The following is a 10,173-nucleotide window of genomic DNA, read 5'->3' on the forward strand; positions in this document are numbered from 1 at the left end:
CGTCTCTGTCAGTGCGCCCCAGGGCAGCTGTAGCTTGTAGCAATGTAGCTTGCCACATCACCAATGTGTGTGTGAATGACTGAATGTAGTGTGAAGTGCTTTGGGGTCCTTAGGGACTAGAAAAGCGCTATACAAATGCAGGCCATTTACCATATCACCCTATTAGAGTGCTTCGCTCTCGCTCTGCAGCCCTACTTGTTGTTCCTAGAGTATTTAAAAGTAGAATGGGAGGCAGAGCCTTCAGGTTTCAGGCCCCTCTTCTGTGGAACCAGCTTCCAGTTTGGATTCAGGAGACAGACACTTGCACCTGTCCTCTGCTGTGGTGTTGTTACTAAAAATGAGCTCATCTATCAGACAAACTACTTACCCTCCACAAATCGCTACTTTATCATGATGGAGGGGTTTGTGTATCCCAGGGATCCCAGGGGATATGTTGTCTGGGGATTATGCCCCCTGGTAGGGTCTCCCATGGCAAAATAGTCCTGGGTGAGGGACCAGACAAAGTGTGATTCAGAAGACCCCTATGAGATGACGGCGGGCTGGAGTAGGTATCTAATATCCCCTCAGCTTGGGGTTCACCGGGGTTTTCTTCCAGTGGACAAGAGGGTTTGTTCCCAGCACCTTCAGGGTGAGGGAAGGGTCCTAACTGTTGTCTGCGCTTATGAACTGAGTGGCAGTTCAAAGTACTCAGCCTTTTTCTGTGAACAAAATGTGGAGGTTACGTGTTTCCGGTGACTGTGGAGATCACAATATGGCGCTCCCCACTGGCTGCAGCCAGACCCTTCTCAAAATTAGGCGCACTCAGTGCAGGCTACAGTGGCCTACAGCTCTGTGGAGAGAAGGCACCATAGACATTCTATGGGCTTAACAACATTGCTAACCTAACCCAAAAACAGTAGTCTAGTCTAAGTATCACATTACAATGAAAAGAAACATAAAGAACACAAGAATTATGACTGAACAGAAGTGTTACTTAGGCTATTGATAATAATAATTTCTTATAGGTTACTCTACAATAGGCTGCAAATAGCCTGAATGATTAGAAAAATGACAATGTCATTATAATTGTATATCTTTATATAGCATAAAAATAGAGAAGTAACCTCTCAGGTTCACAATTTTCTGTGAAAACATTTTTAATAGCCCTATACCTGAATTTGAATAATTTCATGAATCATGTTAAAAGTAGGTCCGTTACAGGCCTACAGTATAAACCTGTAAAGTGACTTACATATAATTCGTGTATTTTTAAAAACAACTGACTAAAACTATAGTTTTTACAATATTTGCATGTCAAATTAACATAATTGTTTTGTTATGAGTATTAAAGTATTTCACTGTTTTTGTTCCCAATATTTGTAGTTTTAACAAATAAATTTGATTATAATCACACATTGATGTTGTAAATATAACAAAAACATTCTGTTTAATAGTTTACAAAAGTTCACTGTGATTGAAACAGAAAAACGTGTTTTGGGGTTTACTATACATTTCTGTAGGGATTTTACATGGTTTTTATGTCAATTTCACTGCCATTTTTTACAGTGTAGTTCTGTTTTCTCCCAGATAAAAATAGGACTATAGCACTGCAACACTATATACTCTCTGCTCGGGATCCCCTCCCCCATGACTGAACAGTGAACCTGAAAGTAAACTGGTGTTTGTGCTTCAGTCTCTGGGAGTGTTTGCAGTGTGCTGCTTTATGTGTCCGCAGTCTGACTGAGGATTAGACTTAATGGGATTTTGACTGCAGGATGAAGATTCTGCTGCTCCTCTTACTCAGTAAGAAAGACACTCTGATCCTCTGCATGCATGCATACACACACACACACACACACACACACACACGCACACACACACACACGTCTGTAACTTGAGGTCATATTGTAACAACGACACTGATGACTGCTGTGTGTATTCTCCTGAATGAAGACCCTCTCTCTGCAGCTTTCACTCAGGGGGGACCAAATCAATCAGGACTTAAATTAATTTCAAATTACTTTCTCATATTTGATAGTTGTTTGGAGCACCACACACACAAAAGTACCTATGCCTAAATGGTGACTTTGTGTATTTAATTATATGTAAACTTTTATGTAATTGTGTTAAGTTCAATGAAAAACGTTTTTCATTGTTTTTCTGATTCCTCTGTCACTATGAATGAATTAAATTATTTAGCTAGATTTTCTTAAGGTGTTTATTTAATATATTGATCTATAAACCATCCATCCATCTCCTTCTGCTTATCCGGGGCTGTGTCGTAAGGGGAGCAGCCTACACAGAGAAGTCCAGACCTCCCCCTCCCCGGCCACCTCCTCCAGCTTGTCCGGGGGAAAACCATGGCATTCCTAGGCCAGCCGAGAGATATAACACAGAAAAGGTTCATTCCAAGCCCAAACCACTAAATTATAGGGTTAGGGTTAGGGGTTAATGACTAACCCTTCTAATAGTCAATAGGAAATGGACCAGACTCAGGGTGGTCAGGGTAGTTGTAAATGAGAAAGAAATAAAGTAAATACATGAATCTTACCAACTAGCACTGTTCTGCAGTACAATTATGCTTAAAGAAAAAAAATTAACTGTTTATCAGATCTGTCAGAACAGTTAAATTATAACCATTATAAACATTGACTAACATCATTGTTTTCTCTCATTCAGATATGTCCTTTCTCCTCAGATATGAAACCACATGAACTAATCGTCATGTGTCAACAGACCAAAAGGCCATTAGGCTGATTGTTCAGTGCAGTAGCTGTCAGATCACTGAAGCATCTTCATTTTAAGTCTTTGGATCTTTGAGACAGTTCTTTGGCATTTAGGCTCAGCAGCACTTAGGTCACCTATCAGTTCCACACTCTTTATCACTACCCCGACATCACATCATCTGGCTTTCCTCTTCATCAGCAGTGTTTGTCAAGTTACATGAAAAAAGTAATCAGTACCATTACTGATTACTTCCCCCAAAAAGTAATCCTCTTACTCTACTGATTACTTATTTTCAAAAGTAATTAGTTACTTAGTTACTTTTTAAAAACATGATTTACAACCTGAATAGTGTTATGGAATAAATATATATTCTTAGTGCTTATTTTCTGTTTATACTGTTTTATAGAGTCCAGTGTAGAAAAATGCCACTTTAAGTTATAAGGAGTGTGAAAGGTCACAGAGTAATGTCTAAGACAGGAAACTGCACGCTTTGTGCAGGCTTGCAGAGTACAGGAAGTGAGACTAGGTAGCAGGAGCTGTTTTGATTGAAACTCTGTGTGACCATGTGTGACGTATAACCGAATTATATTATACCCATTCGGCTTGTAATGCCTTAGACCTGTTGATGCTTGCTAGCATCTGCAGCTCTCCTTTTCTGGAAATGTAGAATAAAGATGATTTTTGAGCTTTGACCACACTGAGTTGTGTTTTTTCTCGGTCAGTAAAAGAATATAAAAGAACCGGATGTGATAATAGATAAATTAGATAAATAGATAATTGATAAATTGATAGATCTTTCAGCCCAATTCTACTTTTTCTGCATAATCCATCATACAAAATGTAATCAAATTTTAAAAAAGTCTCATTTTAATTTTTTTGTATTAGTTTTAATCTTTTAACTTCATGTTTCAAGCAAAGATTTAATTATCTGCAACATTCCCTAACTGGAAGAGATTTCTTTAACATTTGAACCTATTTTCTGCACATTCCAGGACATAAAATAAAATAGGCTTTTGTGTTTACACTCAGTCTTTCAAATAGATGCAAGTAAAACACAGCAGAAAATAAATAAAATCAAAGACTCAGCGGTCCTGTTGCTCTATTTTCACCTGTAAAGCAGGAGTGTGGCAGGCAGGTGTTTACCCTGGTGCAGGTGTGCCGCAGCGGTCAGTGGAAGAATCAGCAAGTTTGTCTGTGAGTTTCCCATTACGTGGTAGCGTACCCGGTGCTTGCTCTGAAGTTTAGGGGGTTTTTTCGCTGTAAAAAGAAGTTTTCTTCCCACGCAGTGAACAGTGGACACTAATGTTTTCGTCACATTTTATGGAATCAAACTCAAAGTAAGGTCAGTACTTCCACGCTTTAAACGCTGCACGCTCATACTCTCTCCCACAATCGATATGTGATCCATTGTTGATCTGCACACAGCTGTTGTCACTAACGGCGCCCTTGCTTACGTCACTGTCATGAGACATTCTCGCAAAAAAAAATCACGGTTTTAGTAACGCAGTATCGCAGTGTTCCTACGGGAAAGTAACGGTAATCTAATTACCTTGTTTGCAATAGTAATCCCTTACTTTTTACTTGAAAAAAGTAATGGTATTACAGTAACACGTTTCTTGCAACGCGTTACTGCTCAGCTATGTTCATCAGCAGTGTTAGTCAGTAAGTGACTGGCTGCTCCTGTATGGGATTACAACGATGCCACCTTATCTCATAGTCCAGCTAATGATGCGATTCACATTCGTATAAATGCAGCTAATCAACGTGGTTGACAGGCTATGACAGCGTCCTTATGTGCCGGTGTTTTAGCGAGCAAAGCTGCTGATGTGGAGTGAAGCCACGTTAATGACAACGTGTACAACCATTGGAGATGTGAGCAGGACAGACGGAACAATTGACGGGAAAAGTGTGGACTTTATACCAGTTTTTAAATTGTGTTGATCGGCCACGTAAAACCAGAGTTATGATAAAAATATCTGCAATGTTTGTTTTTCTTCCTGAATACTATCGTTGTTTATATTTACTGCAGGAAGAAACGGTAAAAACTGCGTTTTATAAAGAAAACGCTCGAAAGCCTGTGAGCAAAAACGACTCCAAAAAAACTCCGCCCTTTCTTATTGGTCGAAAAATGTAATGTATGTAACATTCCAAGTTTTCAAACCTCACAGGGAAATCTTGATAACCAAAAACTCTTTGATGTGATTGTTGTCATCACTGAACTATGCACACAGACTTGTAAGAACACACTTCAAGATACACAAGTCTGTTTTGAATTTTGCTTTCTTCTCTAATGAATAATGTTTTATTAATTCTTTAATCACTTGCAGCTTAAGAGACAGAGAATTAAAGTGGACAGTATATCCGTGGTTTGTCTTTGACATAAACTCATTGCTACAAAACTGATGCTCTTAGACAGGCTTTTAGTTTCACTCTCCTAAAGGTAGTGGGTTGGCTACCAGCCACTGCCTCATGACTCCATCTTCCCTGTGTTCTGTATGTTGGTTTTAGGTTTTGTTTGCTCAGTTTAGTTTTTTTTGTGTCTCAGTTGTTGTTTTGCCTTTTGTTTTGTAGTGTCATCCAGTTTTAATAAACAGCTTGCCTTTTTTATAAAAATAACTTTCTTTTGCAAGTGTCTGCTTTTGGTTTCACTCTCCACTCCTCACGGTCCACCAGCTCAGACCATGACATAGGTGTGAAAATCTCTGATGCTGAATTGATCACTTGTAAACAGAACCCACCTTTGCATCTGTAGTTAAACTTTCACCTCGTGTGCATTTGGGTCCTCATACTGTCTCACCTGATGTTACAAAATCACTGCATTCATCTGCTTCATATTTTCTCTCCTCAGTTTCCCAGCATGCCACAGCAGTGGAGGTGTACGAGGGGGCAGAGTCTGTTCTGCTGCCCTGTCAGTTACTAGCTGCTCCCAGTGAGTTCACAGCAGCAGTGTGGGACCGCAAGGACCTCAACATCCCAACAGTCCATGTTCGTGTGAAGAGTGGTGATGATTTGGATGACCAAAACCAGCGTTACACCAACCGAACATCAATGAGTGCTGATGCTCTGCAAACTGGAGACCTCAGCCTCACTCTGAGAAACCCGACAATCTCTGACAGTGGAACCTACACTTGCATCCTCCGCATCGCTGGACGAGATGTGAGCTGGACTTACTTACAACTGAAGGTCACAGGTCAGTGACGTAGACAGAGGTTAGAGGAGAAGTGAACTCTAAATTTATCAAAATCTGCTGGATGATGTTCAGGTTTTTGTGTTTGTGCTAATTACAGAACCTCCTCCTCCACCTCCTCCAGTCTGGCCCAAAGTTCTCTCAGCTGTCTTGGTTCCTGTGGTTGTCCTGGCTATTTGCTGTGGTATCGGCATGTTTTGTGGATATAAAAGGCTGAAAAATAAAGAAGGTATGTAGGAGTGTATGTCTGCGTGTTACTCAATAATTCTATGAAAAATCTGGATGCTTCTATCCCTCATAATCCTTAGTGTCATTGATCCATTACTTAGTTCTACAGTGTTTCATTCCTTGAGTGTAATATTTTGCAGCACTTCTGAGTTTCATTACCCTGTTTCTGGTTCTGTTGCTTCATTGATGTTAGTTCCCTTTTGTGATCTCTTTGTTATTTGTATCCCTGCTTCAAAATGAAACTTAAAAGCATCAGGTGACATTGCACATTGCTCATAACAGCTAGGTTCAGAAAGGAATCTGTCAAAGGAAGTTTGCTGCTGATGCTGTGCAGCTCATGTTGTGCTTGGTTGTTCTTTCAGTTCGTGAGGTGGAGGTGGGTTCAGGTGTGACGTCTGCCAAGCTGCCCTGCAAAGCCACAGTTCACCTGTCTCAGGTAAATAAAGTCGTGTGGAAGGACAGAGATGGCAGAATAGTCCACGTGTATCAGGAAGACTCTGATCAGCCTGAAAAACCGCACAGACGTTACAGGAGCCGAACAGAAATGAATGAAGACCTCAGTCTGACCCTGACATACCCCACAGAAACTGACACAGACACCTACACCTGCACCGTCTACAGCAGGGAGGGAAAAGTCCTGATGGAGAAAAAAGTGGAGCTGAAAGTCAAAGGTCAGTGTTGCAAATGATCCTTATTCACAGATTGTGTGTGACAATTTGATGGTTTGGAAGAACTAATGAAGCTATTTGTGGGAAATTGATGGAAGAGAAACTGTTAAATATTAGCAGTTAATGAGGCGACCAAGCTCGAAGATAAATTTGAACACAGCAGATACTACGGTTATTCTGTCTAAAATTTTAAATTGTTTCATGATCGGAAACATTTATGGGTGACAAATAAATAAAACCATATTAACCCTGGAGAACCCATGCTCTGCTTCTGCGTAAAGTCCAGTTCACCATTACCTTTTTATAATTATTTGAACAATTCAGGAAACCAATGGGGTCGGCTCTGACCCCATTGGTTCTCCAGGGTTAATATGGTTTTTAACGTTAGATAAGATACGTTTTTAAATGCTGATGGATGACAGTGAGCTGAGTTTCTCTTGTTCACAAGGAGCTCACCCAAAACCCTGGCTGATTGTGACACCCGTTTTCATACCTTGGCTCATGTGATTTTGTAGAGGATCATCAGGGGGTCATTTGTCCCTCTTTGGGGTGTTACTCCCACTGGGTTTAAATCTGGGACTCCCCACCATTTGACCTTTAGAACTGAAGAAGCTTCTCGGATCAGAGGTGAAACGTCTTCAAGCAACTTACCAGATGCTTTTTTTCCCAAGCTCCTTAGACTATTCTGTCTAAGATTAAAAACATTTCATGATCTGAAACATTTATGGGTGACAAATATGCAAAAACAAGAAGAAAGAAATCAATTACTTCATGGTACTGCATGTTAGAAAGCATCTGCAAGTGATTTAACAGAAAAAAAACTGGTGGATTAAAAAGTCAAATGTTTGTCTTTATAGAGCTCATGTTGTGTTTGTTGTCCTCTCAGACTGTCATGTAGAAGTGAAGGACGGGGCAGAGTCTGTCCTGCTGCCCTTTCAAACCACAGAAAACCTGCCTGAAGACACTGAAGTGGTGTGGAAATGCCTTGAACCCAAGTACATGAAGGTCTATGTGTATGAGAACCGCTCTGACCATCCTGACAAACAGGACGAACATTACAAAGATCGAACGGAGATGAAGAAAGACCTGCTGACCGCTGGAGACCTCGGTCTGACCCTGAAAAACCCCACGGAGGGTGACAGTGGGAGATACGGCTGTGAGGTCAACAACAAGGAAACCTGGAGATACAAGAGAGTGTGGCTCACAGTCATAGGTTAGTTAGTGAGTTAGTTCATGATTTTTCATGTTGGTTTATTTATTTGTTTGTGTGACTCTCTTCTGTTTCCTCTGCAGGGAATAACCAGGCCAAGAAACAAACAGATAACATCAGGATCAGGTCCAATGATCAATCAGTTTGATGTGTTCGTTTCATTATTAATCTGATTTCAAAGAGCAAAGGTCCGTGAAGGACATCATGAACAGACAATGGATGAAGGGCGGAAGATGATTTCACCTGATACTGAGCCCTTTGTTTGTTATTAGTCTCAGTGAGGTCAACAGTCTGTCCTCATATTTGTCAGTTCTCAGTATGATTAGACAAGCAACAGTGTCACTTTACTGTTGGCTGTTTCAGTAACATGAAGAAAGTACAGTGCAAGAAATATATCAATATCATCTGCATGTGATGTGAAAGAATGTGAAGCACCATTTATACATTTGTTCAATGAACATTTTATATAGACTAAGGTACACAAGTATTCATTAACCCTTTAAAACTGTTAGGAGCGGTAGACGGATGGATGGATGGATGGATAAAACCGGAGGAGTTGTACTTACATCTTATGCCATCAGCTTGTCCTAGGTCATGGTTTCCTCCCACATATAGCTTTGCAAAAATTGCATAAAAAGCACTTGCAGCAACAAAAACATAATATTCCAGAAACACGCTTTGCCGATCCGATCAGCTGTTTGTAACACTTCCTATGTTGAAATAGACTTAGACGAACGATGGCATGTCCATGTTACCTGCTTGAAACTGGAAGTAACGTCATTTTCACAAAAATTGTAGGTTGTTTTTTTGGGGGTTTTTTACCTTCGACACCTGTTACGACCCGTCTAGGGCCAGGCCATAACATGAGTGAGGCACTCGCTTCCCCCCCCCCAAGACCCAAGCAGCCACAAGAAACAAATCCGTTAGATATGAGGTGATTTGTTTACAATGTGAAATAAAGGAACCAAAACGGGAGTGTCAACACTTCAGGGTGAGCCAAGGCCAAAACAATAAACAAAACAAATCTACACAAATCCCGCACCCCTGACCTTACCAAAACAAAGTCGAAAATAAAGACAGAGTCTGACCTCCTTAACTAACTCAAAACTGGAGAAAACGGGTGATCAAAAGAAACGGCAGCTCACCCCTACCCACTCCACTTCCACAACTTTCAAGCGCACTGCAGCCAGCGGCTGCCACAGGAGTACTGCTGGGTCATGAGGAGAAACGCGAGGACCTCTCCCCGCTGTAGCACTCCAGCCTCCTTTTAATGGGCGGGTCCTCCAGCTGGGACCAGTCACATCGGGGCGGTGTATCCACGCACCAATCGGAGCAGGGCCCTGGCACAGCTAAATTAACATAAAAAGACACAACACCTGCACAAAACAAACACATGGACATGCGAGTTCGTAACACACCTTTAAAGCCTACACTGGTGTTTTTACACTGTATAGTTTCTGGAATGCTTAGAACTCAAATTGCTTTGAATAATTTATTTTGATGCACATGCTGGGCTTTTTTTTGCAAATTTAGATTACAATATTTATTTTCGTTTTTCCTGCAGTATATAAAAATTGGTGTATCTCAAAAATAAAACTATGACGACACTCAAAATAAATTTCTTGTTCTTGGAGCTATTTTGTGCAACTTTTTTGTATTTACAGCTTTGAGGGATAAACATCTGAAATTTCTATAACTACAAATATATGTAAAAAAAATGAAGAACAATTTTAATTTTTTTTGTTGTTTATTTCACTTTTTTGCAATTTATGTAGTTACTATGGACTTAATGCATACACATATTACAATTTGGTCTATAACAGTTGTATTGATGTATGGCAACTTAAAATGCAGCATGAAAAAATATAAAGATAAGCTGTGGCAGACTTCTATGGTAGGTCGTAAAGGGTTAAATAAACAGCATTTATACATCCGTTTTCCTCTGCTTACCCATTTCAGATTCAGGAGGGCAAAAGTTGGAGCACATCCTGGACACGCTGCCAGTCTAAAGTTCCTCTCATAGCACTCAGTTACTCAGTTCAATTTTATTTATACAGCACCACATCACAACAACAGTCACCTCAAGGCACTTTATATATTAAGGTAGACCGTAAAATGTTACAAATTTTGAGAAAACCCAACAATCATATGAGCAAGCACTTTGGCGACAGTGG

The 10,173-nt window shown here is 40.3% G+C and overlaps 1 protein-coding gene across 1 annotated transcript; it reads left to right on the plus strand.

Moving 5' to 3' along the window:
* Positions 1 to 1,624: 1,624 nt before the first annotated feature.
* Positions 1,625 to 9,632, plus strand: LOC146712581 (uncharacterized). The gene is made up of 6 exons (XM_085452176.1): positions 1,625 to 1,782; positions 5,555 to 5,896; positions 5,994 to 6,122; positions 6,484 to 6,792; positions 7,676 to 8,002; positions 8,083 to 9,632. The coding sequence occupies exons 1-6, from the start codon at positions 1,755 to 1,757 to the stop codon at positions 8,145 to 8,147; spliced, it is 1,200 nt and encodes a 399-aa protein (XP_085308302.1). The 5' UTR covers positions 1,625 to 1,754; the 3' UTR covers positions 8,148 to 9,632.
* Positions 9,633 to 10,173: the final 541 nt, after the last annotated feature.

The sequence above is a fragment of the Copadichromis virginalis genome, linkage group LG3 (genome assembly GCF_057382275.1).
Source record: "Copadichromis virginalis isolate Kocher_CV1m ecotype Utaka linkage group LG3, C_Virginalis_male_GT1.1, whole genome shotgun sequence".
In the NCBI taxonomy this organism is placed as follows: domain Eukaryota; kingdom Metazoa; phylum Chordata; class Actinopteri; order Cichliformes; family Cichlidae; genus Copadichromis; species Copadichromis virginalis.

What these genes read in the sequence shown, in the direction of transcription:
- LOC146712581 (XM_085452176.1), top strand. Translation starts at nt 1,755, where the DNA reads ATGAAGATTCTGCTGCTCCTCTTACTCA. An exon ending in AAGGCTGAAAAATAAAGAAG is followed by an intron (nt 6,123 to 6,483) that starts GTATGTAGGAGT and finishes TTGTTCTTTCAG; the next exon opens with TTCGTGAGGTGGAGGTGGGT. An exon ending in AGTGTGGCTCACAGTCATAG is followed by an intron (nt 8,003 to 8,082) that starts GTTAGTTAGTGA and finishes TTTCCTCTGCAG; the next exon opens with GGAATAACCAGGCCAAGAAA.